This window comes from Symphalangus syndactylus, chromosome 4 (genome assembly GCF_028878055.3).
Source record: "Symphalangus syndactylus isolate Jambi chromosome 4, NHGRI_mSymSyn1-v2.1_pri, whole genome shotgun sequence".
Taxonomy (NCBI): Eukaryota; Metazoa; Chordata; class Mammalia; order Primates; family Hylobatidae; genus Symphalangus; species Symphalangus syndactylus.
The window spans coordinates 84726221-84746702 of record NC_072426.2 but is presented as its reverse complement, the minus strand read 5'-3'; the positions used below and the strand labels follow the sequence as shown (position 1 = coordinate 84746702).

Below are 20482 nucleotides of genomic sequence, written 5' to 3'. Positions count from 1 at the left end.
AGTGAAGGGCCCTGCACTCCTGGCTGGTGGGAAGTACTCCCCGGTCACATGAGTGTCTGTTGTCTTTGTTTGAGTTTCTGAGGCCAGCACTAGTTTTCCCTGGGGCTCAGAATTTAAAAGTCAATAATTGGGGTTTGTCTTGAAGGTGGTTTCCGGGGGGCGGAGGGGACAGGCAGTGCACACCCGAGCGACTCTGGCACTTAGCAGACACGTATTCAATGGGTGTCTGACAGCATCTTGACAAATTGCCAAGAGAGCATTGGAGTTAAGGGGCCATGGAACAAGCCTGGCTTGAAAAACCTTTTTAGCAGAAACACAGCAAATTTGGTTCATTCCAGTAAAAGCTTTTACTGTCTCTCTCCTGTACTCACCAGGGAAGGACCCAGGAATGCTGAAGCTGCCCACCAGGCACAGCTTATACCCAAGCTCGTCTTCCTATTCAATGAGCCGAGCCTCACCCCCTCCAAGATCCCCACCATCATTGGCATCCTGGCCTGTCAGCTGAGGGGCCACTTCAGCACCCAGGACTTGCTCAGGTACCACACCAAGCTGCCCAGGGGGAAGAGCAGGGCCCCGGGGCTGTTTAAAAAGGGAGGACAGGCCCCAGCTCTCTCCCCATTGTGCTCAATCCTGAATCACTTGGAACCTTCTAGGAATTTTTGTTCAGGGCTGAGAGTTGGGGAAATGATGGTTTGCTGAAGCCAGGATGGGACAGGCCAGTTTCCCCAGCAGGGCTGTTTGTTTACTGTTCCCACTGCTCAGGCTCCCCCACTGTGGCCAAATATTCAGGAATTTCCATAAGCACTGCCATCCTTGCCTGCCGATGACCCACATGCCTGGCTCCTGCAGACTCCTGAAGGGCAGTCCCAGCCACCAGTGTGTTTCCCCTTCTCTTTCCTTGCCACTATCTGACTGATCAGGTAGAGCCAGAGTTAGCATCTCTGGTGAATCCTGACTGATTGTAGAAGTCTCTGGAAATACACAGCATGCCATGATGATTTCCCTTAAACTCTCACTTGCAGCTGCACGTGGGTGGGTCTGTGTGAAAACACTGGCATGTACTCAGCGGACTCAGCTGAGCCCGCCTGCGAGCCTGTCCTTCTCTCCCTGTGTATAAAGGATTGGGCTGTTTGTTGTGTACACCCTCAAGCCTTCGTCAGTGAATGAGAGGCAGATCTGCATGGACGGAGCCCTGGACACTTCCCTGCCTGGTGAGAAGACCTTTGCCAGTTTGAAGCAGTAGGACAGCCCTCACGGAACCCCTGAGAGGCCCACATTGTGCAGAGGAAGGGGCTGAGCAAGGAAGGGGAAGGCACCCACAGCCAAGCCGTGGTTTCCAAGCAGTGGCCTGTGAGGCTGTCATTTTATGATGAGAGTCAGAAATAAAATAAAATTACAGATTCCTGCTTTGAAATGTGGGACTGGTGTTCCAGGCCTGCAGAATAAAATCAGTTTCCTGTAGACCAGCATGTCCACTACCCCTTACTTTCCTGATGAGCCCCAACTCCAGCACTGAAGCACTTGCAGGCCCCCGCAGGTGATGGCCTGCCCTCTGTCCGTGCTTGGCACATGCTTTTCACTCAAGGGAAATGCCATCCCTCCCCTACTAGCCAAGCTGTCCCCAGTCCCACCAAACCAGATTAAGTCACCTTCTCTGTGTTTCCAAAGCCCCTTGGGGTTACCCTAGTGGACAGATTTGTAGTTTGTTTATGTGAGTCTCCCTTTTTGCCTAGCCAGGTGCACAACTGCAGCTGTGTCTTGTTCAACTTGTTCCCTCTGCTAGGGCAGTGTGATGGCAACAATCACAACTGCTTTGTCCTGGGCCCTGCGGCTCTGCACTGTCCAAGTTGAGAGCCCCTAAGCCACATAGAGCCATTTAAATTCAAATTTTAACTAATTAAAATTAAATGCAATTAAAAACTTAATTCCTCACTCACTGTAGCCATGTTCTAAGTGCTCACTAACTACCTGAGGCTAGTGGCTACTCTATTGGACAAGGTAGATATAAAACAGTTTTATCATCACAAAAGAGTCTCCTAGATAGCATTATTTAATCTAGATAAAGTATTATCTCTTATCCTTAGATCAAGCCGCAAGAAATTACTATTCCCATTGTGCAGACTAAGAAACTTAGGTTCAATGAGATTAGGAGCTAATTGAAGATGGGGCCAAAATCTGAATAGAGGGAAATATGACTCCATTTCCCCAAGCTGCCTCATCAGTCCTATTTCTACAGCATGGCATGTGTGCCGTGTATTGTTTGTGAAATTTCGGGCAACCGAGGGAATGAACAAATGGATAATGGGCCAAGAGTGAACTTATTTAGTCAACCTTCCTTCTCATATGAACTGCATTCTGAAACTTTTACCTAACCGACATATTAAAACATTGTTATTATGTCCTTTTGGGCTTTAATGGCTCTTCAGAAGTAAAGTTTCTTCTTCCCCTTGCTCCATATACCTCTGCTATGATTTGAGTTCTGTTTTTATTGTAGCATAGACATCCAAAAGTCTAGCCTGGGAGCAAGTTGAAAGCAGGAACAAAGAGAACAAAGACCATGGTCTTCAGCACTCCGTTCCTGATTGCTTGAATAATATCAGTGCATAGTAGGTGATTATGAAATGTTGCAGCCTATGATAATTTAAAAAATTCTTCTACTGAAAGGTATATTTTCCCTTATTATTTTAAGGATTTTTGTTTTTTGGAGGATGTGCAGCATTGCAGACATTGCTAAAGGAAACTTTAGTAACATTTTCTGAAATTCTTTTTAAGCATTGTGTGGAGGCTAGAATAAAATGCCAAAATTTTGAGTCCCAGCCATGCCACAATTCCTGGGTGAAATAAGCGTTTGGTGAATATGATTGCTTACTGCAGCAAATATTATGTCTCTTTACATCCGTTTTCCCTCAAATCTGAATTCTTTTTTGTAGCTGGAAGCCAAACATCTGGAAAGACAATCTGGCTCAGAAACCAGTTGCTGGAGATGCTGCTCAGTGTAATATCTTCCCCCCAGCTTCATCTGTCCTCTGAGTAAGTAGCTCCAGGAAGAGCAATTTGGCAGGAGGTTGCCTCATACAGGGTGTGGCATTAAACCTTTTCTTAATGAAAAGTTTAGCATCTCTGTGTCTGTTTTCTGCAATGTATTTCCTGCACTAGTCAGAAAGAAAACTATATTCTCTCTACCCAATGAACCAGACCTTGCCCTAAGATATTCTGATGCAAATGTTAAGTGGGCATGAGTAACTAGAAACAGATTTGGTATAATTACAATAAACTCCTTTTGTCACCATTGCTATAGTGTAATTGTTATTGTTTTGGCAGTTGTGACAATTATTGATTTTGATGTCCCGTACTTGGCAGACAATAGAATGAAAAAATCATGAGCCTAAATAACATCTATCAAGGAAAAGTCTTGCCAAATTCTTCTGCTATTTACTGTTAGTGAGTTGGTTATTTTTCCAAGTTGGAAAAAGAAGTATCTACCTTCAATTAACTTCTAAAATCATGTGTAATCATAAAGCTGATTCCATTAACTCTCCCCACTGCCTGCCTGCTTTACCTCCAACCTTGGAGTCATTCATTTGACACCTAATTTGTTGAGCATCTACTGCATGCCAGACACTGTTCCCAGCTCCTAGGATGCAGTGCTGAGCAAGTCAGCCCGGATCCTTGCTCGCCTAGTGTGTACGTGCATCTGGGCTTGGGGGTAAGGAGTTACCCCTCAGTAAAGCAGCTTTATAAATAGTGTTTAATAATTTACCAGCTTATACATCCTTTCTTTCTTAGAATCAAAACACAGTAGAACTGGAAGATGCCTTGGAAATGAGATAGTCCAGCCACTTTCTTTTCCATCTTTTTGAAAGGGAATGTAGTGCAGTGCCTAACAGCTGGGCTCTGGCATCTATACCTTCTGGGTTCGAATCCTAGCCCTGTCCCCAGGGACCAAGGGGGTGTTACTTAAGCCCTGTATGCCTCTCTCTACTCATCTACATGAGAATAAAAATTGTATTATGTTGGTGAAAATGTAATTGTGTTTTTTTCATTACTTTTAATGCCAAAAACCGCCAATATTTTTGCACCAACATAATGCTTTCAATAGATGACTATAGTGAAGATGAAATGAATTAATATATGGATAATCCTGAGAATGGTGCCTGGAATACTGTAAATTCTCTGTAAGCTAATTGCTATTATGGCCATCTCCTTCATCATCACCATCACCACCACCATCACCATCACCATCATCACCATCACCACCACCATCATCACCACCATCACCACAACATTAATCACCATCACCACCACCACCATCACCATCACCATCATCACCATCACCATCACCATCACCACCACCACCACCACCATCACCATCATCACCACATTAATCACCATCACCACCACCAACATCATCACCACCACCACCATCAACATCATCACCACCAGCATCACCATCACCACCATCATAATCACTACCACCACTATTGACATCATCACCATCATCACCACCAGCATCACCGTTACCATAATCACCACCACCATCATTAACATCATCAATATCACCACCACCATCATCAACATCATCACTGTCACCACCACCACCACCATCATCATCACCACCACCATCACCACAACGTCAATCACTATCACCACCACCACCATCAACATCATCACCGTCATTAACATAATCACTGAGGAAAATGATCAGAGCACATCAGGAGCTCTGCCAAAGTCATCCTGTTGCTAAACATCAGAGGCAGGGCTAGAAAAGAGGACAGTCTCTTCTCTTCACTCCTAGTCCAGTGCTCATTTCAGTGGATACCAGCCAGATTCTCACTATGCCTAGTGTGTCAGCTGAGAACACAGGTGGAGCCTTCACTGGTTCCCAGAAGTCTGGGTCCTTTGCGGAACCCATTGTCTTTGCCAGATTGGCCACTCATCCCCCTGCCCTCCTGTTTCATCCAGTTCCCATCAGCATGTCTGTATTCTCCAGACTCATCATTTTTGAAAGTGACATTAATCATGTTTTTTTTTTTGGTGCTAAAACTGATAAAAATGCATAAATATTGGACTATTCCATTTAGATAAATTTTGACCAGTGTCTTTAAAAAGGGAGGTGAATATTCATTATGTGTTTCATGTGACTACATTGATGGTAATTAAATTAGATGGGTGGCTAGTCATCCACTGTGTAAGTATGAATAGTAGTTATGTAGGGCTATTAAGGGGCATGCACATTTTTACATCTATTAATACACAGTTTCCAATTGCTTCAAAATGCTATGGCCAACTTACACTGCAACCATTAATAGACAAATGCATCACTTGCATAACAAAGTTGCCAGCATTTCATTTTACCATTCTTTTTAAATGTAATACATAATAAGTGATGTTAACTTTAACTTGCCTCACCTTAGTGACTTGTAAGGCTGGACATTTCATATTTTCTGGACATGACACTCGCTCATGGACTGAGAGATCATTGATTACGTTTATTAATTCCCAGGTCAAAGGAAGAGATGTTTCTGAAACTGGGGCCTGACTGGTTCCTGCTGCTCCTGCAGGGCCACCTGCATGCCAGCACCACTGTGCTGGCATTGAAGCTGCTGCTGCACTTTCTGGCAAGCCCCTCCCTCCGCACACGGTTTAGAGATGGCCTGTGTGCAGGATCCTGGGTGGAACGCAGCACTGAGGGCGTGGATATTGTAATGGGTGAGCACGTGGCTGTCTCCAGGAAGTGGGGCACCACCTAGTCCTGGGATGTGAATGAGGACCAAGCCAGGCCCCTTCTTATTTGAGACCATCACAGCTCTGTGCAGCAGGATCACCTCTAGGCCTGACTCCAAGGCCTACATCCAAATGAGCCCAGCCCCACTGACATCCTTTGCAGGATCCCCCGCAGCCTCACTGCACAGACACTGGAGGCTGCCTTCCATTCCTCCCACCTACTTAGCCCTGTTCTCCTGGGCACTGTATACTCTGCTTCCTCTTCCTGAGGGGATGCCTCTTATCCTGATGTGGATTCATCCTCAGATCTCAGTTCAAATGCCACTTCCTCCAGGAGATGAGGGGTCTCCTTGAATTGGGGCACCTTTGTTATATTATCTCTGCCGTTATTATTTTTCTCTATAGTGCTTAACAGAATTCATAATTATTTGAGTATTTAATTGCTTAATGTCTGTCCCTCCCACTGCAATGCAAGCTTCATGAGTGCCTGGAATTCTGTATATTTGGTTGAAACCCTACACCCTTGTTGCCTAATTCAAAGCTGCCCTGTTGCCTCCTACATGGTGGGCAGCAAGTATGTTTTTGAGTGAATGAATGAGCATGTCAGGAACAGCGAAGGGAATTACTGTTGAGTGCTTTCTTGCTCCCATCTATGTGTGAATATATTTTATCATCCAGCATTTCTATGGGATGGGTGGGTGACCGGGTGTTCCCTTGTGTGTCCAGGCCCCACCTTGACCAGCAGCTTTTCTCAGCTGGCTTTTGTGCCCCTTTTGCCTGATCCATAGACAACCTGAAGAGCCAGTCGCCACTGCCTGAGCAGAGCCCGTGCCTGCTTCCTGGGTTCCGTGTCTTGAATGACTTTCTGGCCCACCACGTCCACATTCCAGAGGTCTACCTCATCGTGTCCATCTTCTTCCTGCAGACACCACTCACAGAGCTGACGGATGGGCCCAAAGTAGGTTTTCAGAGCACCCACAGGGTGACACACTTGGTTTTCTGATTCCACATGACTAAGGCGGGTCGCCAAGACCCTCTGCACTTACCTCCCTCTGCTTCTTCTAGCTCAGATGGGGTGCTGGACCGCTTCCCTCCCTAGCAGCCCACACCCTTGGCCAGCCCTTCAAATGCTCTCCTTCCAGGCCCTTGACTTCCTCGGCCTCTGCTCCCATCCTTCCTCCCAGCAAGTCTCTGATTTGGATCAGTTCTATTTTAAAACCTTCCTTTTGGGCACAGCTAGGGGAATGACATGATGCTGGGGTAGCCCTGCCCCAGCACCCCAGCCCCTCATCCTCAACCACCCACTTTAGTCATCACCTTCTTGCCCCTGTTGCTAGGACAGAGAGACTTTTCAAGGCTGGTCATGGATTCCTTCAGCTCCTTCCTTGGGTGACCTCACCCCATAGTTATCCTTTCTTTCTTTCTTTCTTTCTTTCTTTCTTTCTTTCTTTCTTTCTTTTCTTTTCTTTTTTTTTGAGACAGAGTTTTACTGTGTCACCCTGGGAGAGTGCAGTGGCGTGATCTCGGCTCACTGCAACCTCTGCCTTCCGGGTTCAAGCGATTCTCCCAGCTCAGCCTCCCAAGTAGCTGGGATTACAGGTATCCACCACCATGCCTGGTGAATTTTTGTGTTTTTAGTAGAGACAGGGTTTTTCCAAGTTGGCCAGGCTGGTCTCAAACTCCTGGCCTCAGGTGATCCACCTGCCTTGGCCTCCTGAACTGTTGGGATTATGGGCGTGAGCCACCGCATCCGGCCCCCTTTCTTCCTTTTGTATTTTCAGTTTTTCCTTTTCTACCAACCTGTTCCTCATAAGCCATAATTATGTTCAGCCGCATCCCACCTAAAACCAGAGGCTGCCCCTTGATAACACTCCTGACCAGCTGCTGCCTATTGATCACTTTCCTATCCTTCCTTGGCCACATTTCTCCAAAGAGGAGTCTGTGCTCACCATATGCACCTTCTCCCTTGCACTAAATTCAGGTGACTTTCACACCTGCAGCATCAAGGTCAGACTCCATAGCTGGCACCAAGCCCCCTCGTCTCTGGCTGTCTGATGTATCTTTCCAACCCAGCTGCAATTCACTGCCCTCAGCTGTGAGTCTCCTAAATCATCTTCAGTAAGACCAGCTGCTCTGCGCTCACCCACAGTGCTGCCCTTACTCACTCCTCTTTCCCACCATCATCTGCCTCCCTCAGCACTCAGCTTAGATGCTACTTCTACTTAGACTCCCAGATAGAGGAGACCATTTCCTCGTTTGTGCCTCAGTGTAGTTTACCCTATATGGATGGCACCAATACAAATGTGTGCCTGCCTCCTTAGAAACTGAGCCCCTGAAGAACGGACCCACCTTTCACTCAACTTCCTGGAACCTGACAAATAGCCAACTTAGAAACTATTTCTTGGTCTCAATCGAGTTGAGTTAAACTGAACTGAATTGAAATATGGGAGGGGCGTGGCTTTGCAAAGAAAAGGTTAAAAAATCTACCCCTCTTGTGTATCTTTATTATTGACAAATCTAAATCTTGACATATGCTAATAGTATTGTAGATTACACTTCAAAATAAAGTTTTTAATATGCTATACTAAGGTCATTGAGACCCTGAGTTTTTATTTCGCTAACATATCTCAGGAAACAGATGTCTGCTAAGTGTTGGAACCTGTGATAGATATTTTACATATTTTATTTTGCTTGATATTTAAACAATCCCATGGGGTAGATAATGTAATTCTCATTTCACAGAGAAGGGAACTGAGTGCCAAGAAGCTCAATAGCTTGCCCGAGCTCAGCTATTAAAAAGGCAGAATCAGGCCATCCTGATTCTAAACCCTAGGTTTAGAATCTCTCTAAACCTCTACATGCCGAAGTTTCCCCTGAAACCTTTGAATTCTTTATATGTCTTATATAATCTAATTTGCAAAAGTTAATTAAAGTTGATTAGCATATTGACTTATGATGTCAGACCAAAATAACTGAACTACGTGCCAGTCTCTAAGGGGTCTTCAGGACCTTCTTGGAGGTGCTTGTTTCCCTTATGCACCATCTACTGGGGTGAAATTGTTCCTATGGATCAATCACCTAGGCTACTGCTGTGCTCTTTTGCTTTTCCCACTGGGGACCCCTGGAAACATGATGAACTGGCTGCAAAGCTGGTTCTCTTGGTGAGTAGCCACAGGTCTGCTTACAGCCCCTGCCTCCTCTTCCAGGACAGCCTTGATGCCATGCTTCAGTGGCTTCTGCAGAGGCACCACCAGGAAGAAGTCCTCCAGGCTGGGCTGTGCACAGAAGGTGCCTTGCTGCTCCTGGAAATGCTGAAAGCCACCATGAGCCAGGTGAGATCCATTCCCCACATGCTGCCCCGAGGTGGTTCTGATGGGAAGGCCAGTTTGGAAGGGTCACCTTGACTTTTCTCCTAGCATCTTCCCACTAATGCAAGTAATTAGCCAGACCCTGTAGAAGAGGTGAGGTAGGTTCCTAGAAGTGACTCAGGGGCACAACTGGAAACCCAGCCTTTAGGTCTCTGAGCGTTGTGTGCTCTTGCAGGTGATACCTGTTTATCATTTGTTTAAGCGTGGGGTTTCTTCACTGGGAGATTTATTGCCTTCAGTCAAAGGGAACATTTCTTAGGAGAAGGAGGGGCCTCTCCTCTCAAGGAGTCCATCTCCTTGCTCATGAGTGACCTGGGGAAGGGACCTGACTTAGAGAAGGCAGATGGCCGCCAGCTACAAGCAGGGCATGGAGAGGCTTCTGGAGTGAGAAGCCTTTAATTTGAGCCTTCAAGGTCCAGTAGAGGTGGATGGTGAGCAGAAGAGTTATTTTAGACATTGGGTAGAGGCCATGTGACTTGTGAACAGGAATAATTAATGGTAAGCCAGGTCAGGGAAGTTTTCCAGAAGAGGCTGAAAAATTCTGACCTCATCCTGTAGGCACCAAAGGCAATTGGAGGCCTGATTGTATGGGGAAACTTACTGCTTTTGTAAAATCATACATGATTACCTTTAACATTTAAACAAAAGGGAAAAACAGAAAGTAAACAACACCCACCTGATATACACCCACCCAAAAATGAGCACTGTAAATTTGGTGGAATCTTTCCAGATGCTTCTCCAAGATTCGACCATATCCTCACAGAGGATAAGACCACATGCACCCCTTTTGCCTTTTTTTCCTCAATATTTGTGGACCTCTTCTCATGCAAATAAAGTGAAAAAACATGGGAATCATTTGTATTTGTAATAGAAATTGATGTTGTTTTACAGAGTGTTTGTTGTTTGTAATGAACTTTCTTAAACAAATATCTTTCTTTCTATCTTGATGACCTCCTTAGTGTATTCTGGGATGTAGTATAGCAGGTCAAAGTGTGCCTTCATGTGTTTTCTTTTGGATGTACTTCTCAGAAAGATTGCATTAGTCATTATGCAGACACATCCCACCAGCAAATATCTAACTCCTTATCTTGTACAGAAGGACTCAGCCCCATCCTCACAGCCTCAACATCATGGCCAAACTGATGATGGCTTCATAGTTGAGTTCTTTTGCATTTATTATTTCTGAGGTTGAAACCATTTTTCATATGTTTATTGGCTATCTTTATTTATTTTCCTCTCTCTGTATTTTCCTGTCAATTGCCTGATTATATCTTTTGCCAGTTTTTCTGGGTGTGTGGATTATGCTGAGAAAGTAGAGATCCCACTTTTTGCCCCTTTTGAAACAGATTTTTTTTTTCTTTTTTGAGACAGAGTCTTGCTCTGTTGCCCAGGCTGGAGTGCAGCGGTGTGATTTCAGCTCACTCTAGCCTCTGCTTCTCAGGCTCGAATGATTCTCCCACCTCAGCCACCTGAGTAGCTGACACCACAGGCATGCACCACCAATGCCCAGCTAATTTTTTTGTATTTTTGTAGAAACGGGGTTTCATCACGTTGGCCAGGCTCAGAAGTGTTTTTATCATTATTATTAGATACCCTTTTAGCACACAATTAGATAATCCTATACTTTTTTTTCTTTTAGCCAGTTTCCTATGATGAATTACATCAATAGATTTCTTTGCATTCTTGCAAAGACCTCATTTAGTCACTCTGTCCTTATTCTGTTTGTATTTTCTTTATGATTTCATGCATCCTTATAAATGATATTAGTCTGCAATTTAGTTTTTGTTATGTATTTTTCAGGTTTTGACATCAGTATTATGCTAATATTATATTAAAAAAGACTTCTTTCTTTGTATTCAGCAAGATGTTAAATCCATGATTTTTATATTATTTTAATAGTTCCTATGAAATTGCCTGGACCTAAATTTGTCCCATTATTATTGGCTTGTTTAGGCTTTTAAATGTCTTCTTGACCTAGTTTAGTTAATTGATATTTTAAAATAATTTCCATTCATTTAATTTGCACAAATGGTCTCCTTTAACTCATGTCATTTTCTGTGTGATTGTTTCTCCCTTCATATTCTCAGTTTGTGTCCTGCTCTCTCCTTCTTGGACTCTCTTGTGACTTGGTCGTTGAAGGCTTGTGGATTTATATAAATAACCAGCTCTTGGGTACATTTATCAGTCTCCTGATTTTATTTCTGTCAATTTCTAAGATTTTGATTTTGGCGTCTTTATTTTTTGTTATGTTCTGGAATTTCTGTGATTGTAGTTTTAAAGATCTCTTTGATTCACATTTTTTAATGTCCATGTGGTGGAGACTTTTGGTTTTTAAACTTTTGTTCTCTATTTCTAGTTATGTTTTTGCCCTGCTCAGATCATGTGATCTGTATATTTTTCATCTTCGAGAAATTTATTCGTGGTTTTATTGTAGGCCTAATGAGCAATTAATTTAGGGGTGCCTGAAAAGATGTATATTTTCTGTATGAAGCATAAGGAATCTGTTACCTGTTTAATCAATTAATGTTATTCAAAATAAAGCAAACAAAAGGAATCACATGCAAGCATTTAAAACAAAGAAAATATGTAATATGCTGAGAGAAGTAAAAATATAAGACCAAACATGTATGTCGTAACAGCAAACATAAAAAGGTTAAATTTCTATATTAAAGATGTGAATTTTAGACTTGGTGAAAAACAAGACTCAGACTTCTAAGATCTAACATGTATGTATATCCAACAATAACACAGTTACTCAGTGAATTTGGTACAATCAAGATCTGTGTCAGGAAAGCATCATCTACCCAATACAGTAGACAAGTATCAAAAATAAAAGGCAGAAACTTAAAAGATAAGAGAAAACCACTAAGGGTAAACATAGAACCTACTTCAGAGGGTTGTTGTGGGGTGAGAAGAGGCATATGTATGAAGCCCTTACAATGTCTGCACATATTAAACCCTTCCTCAATTGGACACTAGTGTCTGGTGCTGATCTGCAGTCTTAAATAATGTATTTTGTTGAAAGTCTCAGGAAGGAATCTTCTCCCTAGACCCTAGCTCCTCTGATTAGGGAGGCAGCCCCCATCATGCTGCCCTGCACTACCTCTCACCAAGTGTGCCTCAGCCCCTGGCAGGTTCTGAGGATGGTGCCTGGGCACAGACCTTCCCGGCCAGCGTGCTGCAGTTCCTCAGCCTCGTGCACCGCACCTACCCCCAGGACCCAGCGTGGCGAGCCCCGGAGTTCCTCCAGACCTTGGCCATAGCCGCCTTCCCCCTGGGAGCCCAAAAGGTAGGACATGCTGCTGCCCCACCCAGAGAGAGCAGGTGTGAGCATCATCATCCTTCAAGGGCAAAGGGCAAAATCCCTCCCCACCCCCCTAAAATTGAAATACATTTTAAGGCAACTTGAGGGGAACATTGAATAAGCAGCTTGGATAATCATCCTTTTTTGGCTGAGATACACCTTGAGGTCATTTTCAGCTCTGAGATTCAATAATTTTTTTGAGCTCTTAAGAATCTCAGTAACGAGAAGTTTAATGGCAGATAAAGTCCATTCTCTGTGGCATACACAGGCACTGACAAGGGGAGACAGTGACTCCCATTCCAGGAAGTCTGCTGCTGTGCACCACATGGGGGAGGGCAGTCCTGGGAGTGCATCCTGCAAAAAGTTTTGCTCTCAGGAACCCTCATCCCACTTGCAGGCCCCTGGGCCGTGACTTATGTGCTCTTCTAGGCAGTGGGTTTGCAGAGGCCCAGCTTAGAGCCAGACAAGCCAAGGGGAGGGCAGAGCCTGATTTAAGGATGAGGTCTTGGGTCGTACGCTCTGGGGGTTAGAGAAGGGGCTATGGGAAGACGTGTGAGTTTGAGGCCTCCAGCTAGTCCCAGCAGGTCAAGGCTTGGCTGGGTCAGGGCCATGTGGGACTCAAGTAGGCTAAGAGCTCCTGGGAGCTGAGAGGCGAGAAGGAGGTGAGGACTAAAGAAGAAGGTCAGGTATGGAAGAAGGAAGGGCAGAAATTCACACAACCACCCCCACTCTGGTGGATTAGGAAGTGGAGACCCAGTGAGGGTAAGTGAGCTAACCGTGTCTTCCTGCAAGTTGCCAACTGTAGCTAAAGGAGCATATTTGAAAGGCGAGCAATGCTACATAGGGGGGTTTATAATCCATGCCAAGTGCGATGCTGGGCCTGGTGTGGTTGCTCCATAAACATTTGCTAAATGCCCAAATGAATGAGCAACATGCTCTCTTAGCTAATCTTTTCCAGAAGCATACCCATGGCGACAGCCTCCATCTCCTGAAACTGGTGCTTTAGAGAACCTGAATTGCCATCTGATGAAGGTGGTGTCTGAGAGGGGAAGCTGAGATTCAGAGAGGCAAAGCGGCACTCACCAGTTTCCTCCAGGCTTACTGAGGGTCACAAAACCCATCTCCCAGATTGACTGCAAGAATGATTGTACTGAACTTCACGTGATTAACAAGAGACAGAGCCAGAGTTTAAATATCACTCTTACCCCAAAGCCTTGTCCTTTTCATTACAGTCAGTTTACAATAAAAGTAAATGGCCAAATAAACTTTAAAAGTAATTAGTTTTAATAAAAAGACTAAATATAAAGGCCAGAAGTTTCACAAAAAGATAACATAGTTTTGAAATAGTCTGATGAATTCATATCAAGTAACTTACTAAAAAAGTAAGATAGACAAGCAAACAAGAGTGAAGGAATGCAGCGCTGGTTGCAGGAGACAGGTGGGATAGGACCTGCAGCCAGAGGCGCAGGCAGCCTGGCCAGGGAGGGATCAAGGGCGAGCCTACAGGCTCCCCCTCGACACTTCCCTGGGCAGGTTTTCTGCAGGGGTCCAGTGGCCTAACATTCTCTACCCAGATGCCCAGCTCAGCCCCCATGCCCAAGGGCCAGGCTCGCCATCTGCTGAGTCGGGGCTCCAGCCAATTGGCCCCGCCAGCAGCCCAGGTGCACACACTGACCCAGGGCTCCTGCTCCCCGTGGTCAGTAGTTCCTGCCCAGGGGAGGGTCTGGCCCAGAGTCACATCCCCAGCTGATCGCAGGCGAGGTCGTGCTTTTGTCTTGGGGCTCCTGGGTCTAATTCCAAGGTGTACCTCCCAGCCATCCTTGCCTTTTTCAGCTCTAAGTCAGCTCTGCCAAGGCCTTTGTTGTATAGAAAACATGCCAGACCCTCTTCATGCAGAAGGCTGGTGGCCAAAGGCTTGGATTTGCTGTGAATTTATATGGCATCTTTCCAATCAAGGCCACACGGAGCTAATTAATGCAGTCACTACCTCCCTAGGTGCCATTAAATTCATTTTATGGCTTAATTAAGAACGGCCGCATTAATTTTATGAATGAGCAAAGGGAGGTGCTAACAGATGAATGTGAAGGAGAAGTCCACGGGCTGGGAGTCAGGAGTCCCTGGCCGCGTGTCCTTGGGCATGTCATTCGGCCTCCAGCATCTCTGTGTCCTCCTGGACGTATCTGGGGTAATGACCCCTGTCTCATTGATCTCCCAACATTTTATAACTATAAAACAAAAGAGTGGATGCCAAAGTGCTTCAGGAATTAGAGGAAAGAACTCTTTGGAGTCCCATTTCTCCACCGTTCTTGCCTGAGGAGCCTGTCTGTGGGCATCAGCAGAGACTGGGCAGGAGGTAGAGGTGGGGTCCCCATCACAAGATGGGCACCGACTGTCTCTGACTGTCTACCAGAGGCTGGGCGTTGCCACATTCGTTATTCTCTCATGTCATTCTCCCAGATCCGGTGTCAGAAGGTTTTCATTGTCTCTGTTTAACCGATGGGGAGCTGTGGCTTGGAGATGTGAAGCAGCTTGCTCCTGGCACATTCTGGAGTTCATCATGAACACTGCAGGCCTCTCTGACTCTGTGGTTTAGCTTCTTTGCACAACACTTGGCATCTCATATTCTCAAACAGTAGCAGGCCACCTTATGAGCAGCTGGATCCTGGGCAAGTCGCTTTCCTGTGCGGAGCCTCAATTTCCGTACATGTCACTGGGCATGACAATAATCCTCCCATGTACGTGGCACAGGTTGGTGGGAAAGAGCTTGAGGCAGGGCAGGCCACTCATGTTGGGGTTCTCTTGTCTTTGAGGGGGCTGGGGCTGAGTCCACCCGGAACACCAGCAGTCCCGAGGATGCAGCTGAAGGCGACAGCATAGCAGAGGGTCTCCAGGCTCCCACCAAGGCACATCCCGCCCGGAGGCAGCTGAGGGAGTTCACGCAGCTCCTCTTGAGGGAGCTCCTGCTTGGAGCCCCCAGCCCCAAGCAGTGGCTGCCCCTGGAGGTGCTCCTGGAGGTGGGTTGGAAAAGGTGACGTTGGGCCATGTGCTGTGGAGGCTGCCGGGATACAAGCACTGCAAGGGCAGGATGCACCCAGGGAGACAGAGGGCCTGGGGAATCTGTGAACCATGGGCCCCAAAAGAGCAACAGGTGATAGAGGAGTAAGCACAGAGTCCCTAGAAGCAGAGCCTGAGATGGGAGTTTTGTGGAAGTGAGTTATTGGCCAGTGGGTTGGAGGGGGTGTTCTCAGGAGAAGTGGGGAAGGAAGCAGAGGGGCAGGAGGTGAAGCTAGCCCAGAGGTGGTCCCAGCTGGAGCCTGGCCCAAGGGGGTTCTGGGGTGCTCTCTGCCTCCCAGGGCCGGCCCCACCTGTGGCACCTGGCAGGTGGCCGTGGGCTGTGGGCTCTCCCGACTTGCCTCCTTACCCTCGGAAGTGGGCGTTGCTTCCTGGATGAGGCAGCTCGGTCACAGAGGGTGGGCCCCCAGAAAAGGGAAAATTGTGAGCAGCCCACACTGGTGGCAGATGCGGCATAAGTGTCCCAGCCAGGCTAGGGGGGCGGTGGGCACTGGGTGCACACGATGGCCCTGTGGTTGCTATCTCAGTCCTGGGCTGTACTTCCAGGCTTCTCCAGACCATGCCACCAGCCAACAGAAGCGAGACTTCCAGTCCGAGGTCCTGCTTTCTGCTATGGAAATATTCCACATGACAAGTGGAGGTGACGCAGCAATGTTCAGAGGTGAGTGGAGCAACTCGGTCCTCCCCATTCATGACATAAGGCTGCTGGCAGTGGAGAGGAAACCAGCATGCTGGCCAGGAACTGACCCTAGCTGTGGGATGCTGCCTCCACCTGGCGTCCGTCCCTCCAGGCATCATCAACAAGAACTCCCTGGTTCCTGCCTTTGGGCCCAGTGGAGGGTTGCTTGCTACTTTCCATGACACACTTGTCATGCTGTGCCACTTACAGACAGAAAGCCCTTTTGCCTCTGAGCAAAAATCGGCTCTCCTGTAGCCTCAGTAGAAATGCAACCTCTTCCCATAAGGGAAACGAAGATACCAGAATTTAACCTTCCATGCTCAGCATTCTGCCTGGGTACAGGGTAGGTGCACAGCTGATGTTTCTTAAACAATGAACCTGGATGAAGATGCTGCCATGCCCCTTCAGAGCTTAAAATTGAAGCTTCATTAAAAAAACTTGGTTCCAGGGCAGCTGTACCTTTTCGACCAGCCTAAACAAAAGCCTTTTCTGTGATTCCCAAGGCACAGGAATCCCTAGGAACGTGAGTCCTACTCTGGACTTCTCCTTGCCTCCCACTCAGAAGCCCTGACTTCATGATCCTTCTCATGGAGAGACTGGAATGCAGGAGAGTAGCAGAGTGGTGAAGTGTGGGTTTGGCAACCCCAGTTCTGGACTTGGCTCTGCCACTGGACAGTCATGCGACCCTAGTTAGGTGCCTGGACCTGCGAGTAAGGACGACAGTCGTGGTGAACTCACAGGGTTGTGCTAGAGGTTAGTTGAGATCATCACACACATGGCTGAGCACAGTGCCGGCTGTGTTGGTGAGCATAGACAGATATTGACCGTATGGCTTTATCCTCTGCCCAGTGTAGCAGCAGGGCCCCTGGTCATCATGATGCCTGCTCATTTGTCTCAGGCAGCACATTCTCCCACATCCTCCTCCAAAAAGCCACAGGAAGAAATGCTTCCCCTTGCTTGCTTTCTCACCACTTGGTTTATGTCGCTGACCAGATTACTCAACATCTGTTCACTTTGATTAAATGTGTGTGTGTTGGGCACCTCATCAGTACAAGACTTCATCTTTGAAGCCATGGGGTACACAGAGGTGAATAAGATGCAGTTGGTCACTACAGGGGGCTTGGAGACTGTCATGGAGAGAAGTCCGTTTAGAATCTCACCTCCACCTGTCCCCTCACTCCACAGATGGCAAAGAGCCTCAGCCAAGTGCAGAAGCTGCTGCTGCCCCTTCCCTTGCCAACATCTCCTGCTTCACCCAGAAGCTGGTGGAGAAGCTGTACAGCGGGATGTTCTCAGCAGACCCCAGGCATATCCTCCTCTTCATCCTGGAGCACATCATGGTGGTAAGAGCTGCTCACTGACCGGGTGTCCGTGTGGATCTGAATGATGTGCTCCTGGCTATTGTCCAGTTGGTTCCACTGGATCTGCCCTCCCTCCCTGGAGTAGAATCTGAGCCAGGTGGGAGGAAGCGGCAGGCCCTTTAGGCCCAGGTAATACCTGGAGGCTACTGCATGTCCAGCAGGGCTCTCACCTCAGGCCACCTGAGCCCAGTCCCAGGGATTGGAAGCCTCAGCTCCCTGCACTTGCACCTGAGCTCTGTAAACTCCTAGAACCTGCTTCCTTCCCTTTGGGTTTTTATTGTGATTGTTGGTTTGACCTTAATTGTTGTTATTCCTTCTCAACTAAGAAAGGGCTACAAAGGCCTTTGTCTTCGCAAGACCTATTTTATTTTCTTCTTTAGTACTCACTCTGTCTGTTGTATTTGTGCTTTCCTGCAGTGGAGACAGGCATCTATTTTAACCTTGTCTTTTTATTCTTGCCTGTGCCCTTTCTTTCCAGATAAACAGGTATAACTACATACCTACCTGTACAAATGCATGCCTGTAGGGCCATTATTGAATGTAGGTGTGTGTATGTGCATGCATATACACACAGAGAGAATCGTACAATCTCAAAATTCTAGCACTGAAAGAGACCTTTTTTTTAGATCTCAGCCCAATTACAAGTTAGAGACTTTTCCTGACAAGCCTCCATGCAACCTTTGCTCAAACCCTCCCTGTGATGGGGAACCCACTAAAGTTCAAGTTGTCCCACCCAGGGGGATGTCTGCGATTCTTGGAAAGAACTTTCTCTTATCAAGCTGGGATCTACCTCCAGCAACTCCTGCCAGCAGTCCTGGGTATGCCCTCTGCAGCAGAACTAGGAGGACCACTCTGCTTCCTCTTCACATCTCATAGAGAGTGAAATTGGCTCCCAGCACCCTTCTGACTGCAGAGTCACCCACAGACCTCAGGACTGGGCCTCTTCACAGTTTCTAGAGCCATCTTCACTTGTCTGATGAGCAGGTCCAGGCAAACCTGGAAAGACTTGAATTCAAAGTCTTCTTCAGGAACAACTCCAAGAGAAGAGAAACAGCCCTTGTCAGCTCTGTGAGGGTTAAAATCAGATTCCTGGCAAGTTGTGTTGTAAGTGGAAAGAAGCTGATGAGCTCCCTATGGCTAAAGCATGGACTCCCTGTTAATATCCCAAACACATGTGCCAGTGGGGGCCACCATGCCTTCAGGGGGACCAGGCCTGAGGGCTCGGCTCCCCCCATATCCACTGGCCTCCTCTCTTGCTTGCTGTCTGTGATGCCTGCCCCTCTTAACCTCAGTCTGAGACCCATCTGAGGAGCAGGAGAGGAACATGATAAAGAAATGAATCCCAAACCCCAACAGGTTTAAACAGACCTTTACTTCATGAGTAGAAACATTGCGTTACCTGTGAAATTCTAAGGGAGTAGCCTATAACAAATTCATTTTCTATCAGACTGAAAAACTTTGTGCATACTCTTTGTATTATGGATTTTTTTCATGGAAGCCAAACAGATGTTTGGAGATGTATGGACCAGTCCATGCTAAGGCTACAAATCAGGGTCTTTTACTTCTCCCTCTAAGTTTCTTTTGAACTAAAATCTTCTGGACTCCATCTCCAGTACATGATACGGTGGTTAAGAGCGTGGCTCAAGTGTCCAGTGTGTGTTTGACCCTTGCTGAACCACCCAGCCTCTCTGACTCTTAGCCTCTTATCCGTACAGTGGGGTAACTTAGCGTCTATGGTGTTTTTATGACAAACAGGCAATATATGCAAATCTATGCAAAATTCTTAGCATAATACCTGGAATACTGTAAGTATTCTATGATAACTATTAATAATGGCACATAGCCATTTTTTAAATTAGATACTACTAATAGCATGTTCTCATACATTGAATGTCAATCATGTTACCAGTACTTCAGAAATCTCGGGTCACCAAATCTATTTTCTATAATATGACTATAACAAACTTTCAACTTTTTTTTAACAAAACTTTTTACCCAAATTCTGTATAGCCTTGATTGATCATTTCCTTAAATAGAGGCTTGAAAGTAGAGGAAGTGAGTCCTATTTGAATTTCGGGTCATGTCCATTTTTTTTTGAGACTAAATTTCTGCCCTGTCATCCAGGTTGGAGTGCAGTGGCATGATGGAGTGCAGTTCACCTCAGCCTTGAAATCCTGGGCTTAAGCAATCCTCCCATCTCAGCCTCCGAGTAGCTAGGACTACACACATGTACCACCTTGCCTGGATAAATTTTTTTTAACTTTTTGGAAAGATAAGGTCTTACTATGCTGCTGCCCAGGCTGGTCTTGAACACCTGTCCTCAAGAGATCTTCTTATCTTGGCCTCCTAAAGTGCTAGCAGTACAGATGTGAGCCATCATACCCAGCTATGTCACTTTTATTTTTATTTCATGTTCCAGGGTACATGTGCAGGATGTGCAAGTTTGTTACATAGGTAAATGTGTGTCATGGTGGTTTGCTACACCTATCAACGCATCACCTAGGTATTAAGCCCAGCATGATTTAGCCGTTTTTCCTAATGCTCTCACTCTCCCCACCCCACCCACTGACAGGCCCCAGTGTGTGTTGTTCCTCTCCCTATGTCCATGTGTTCTCATTGTTGAGCTCACACTTATAAGTGAGAACATGTGGTATTTAGTTTTTTGTTCTTGTGTTAGTTTGCTGAGGATATGGCTTCCATCTCCATCCATGTCACTGCAAAGGACATGATCTCATTCCTTTTTATGGCTCATAGTATTCCATGGTATATATACACCATATTTTCTTTATCCAGTCTATTGTTGATGGACATTTGGGTTGATTCCATGTCTTTGCTATTGTGAATAGTGCTACAACGAACGTACACGTGCATGTATTTTTGTAACAGGATAATTTATATGCCTTTGGGTATATACCCAGCAATGGGATTGCTGGGTCAAATGGTGTTTCTGGTTCTAGATCTTTAAGGAATCACC

General features: G+C 46.2%; 1 protein-coding gene across 6 annotated transcripts in view; it reads left to right on the top strand.

The window, feature by feature from the left end:
* WDFY4 (WDFY family member 4) overlaps positions 1–20482 on the top strand; it is a 300852-nt gene that overhangs the window by 122431 nt on the left and 157939 nt on the right. For 3 of the 6 annotated variants that reach the window (XM_055275366.2, XM_063638069.1, XM_055275367.2), the window contains exons 26-35: positions 375–536; positions 1120–1211; positions 2931–3030; positions 5504–5709; positions 6513–6682; positions 8931–9056; positions 12163–12381; positions 15207–15410; positions 16015–16129; positions 17333–17490. In XM_055275366.2, coding sequence (XP_055131341.1) covers positions 375–536; positions 1120–1211; positions 2931–3030; positions 5504–5709; positions 6513–6682; positions 8931–9056; positions 12163–12381; positions 15207–15410; positions 16015–16129; positions 17333–17490 — 1552 coding nt within the window. The remainder of the gene's footprint in view (positions 1–374; positions 537–1119; positions 1212–2930; positions 3031–5503; positions 5710–6512; positions 6683–8930; positions 9057–12162; positions 12382–15206; positions 15411–16014; positions 16130–17332; positions 17491–20482) is intronic. The other 3 variants (XM_055275372.2, XM_063638070.1, XM_055275373.2) reach the window with 1 other exon arrangement.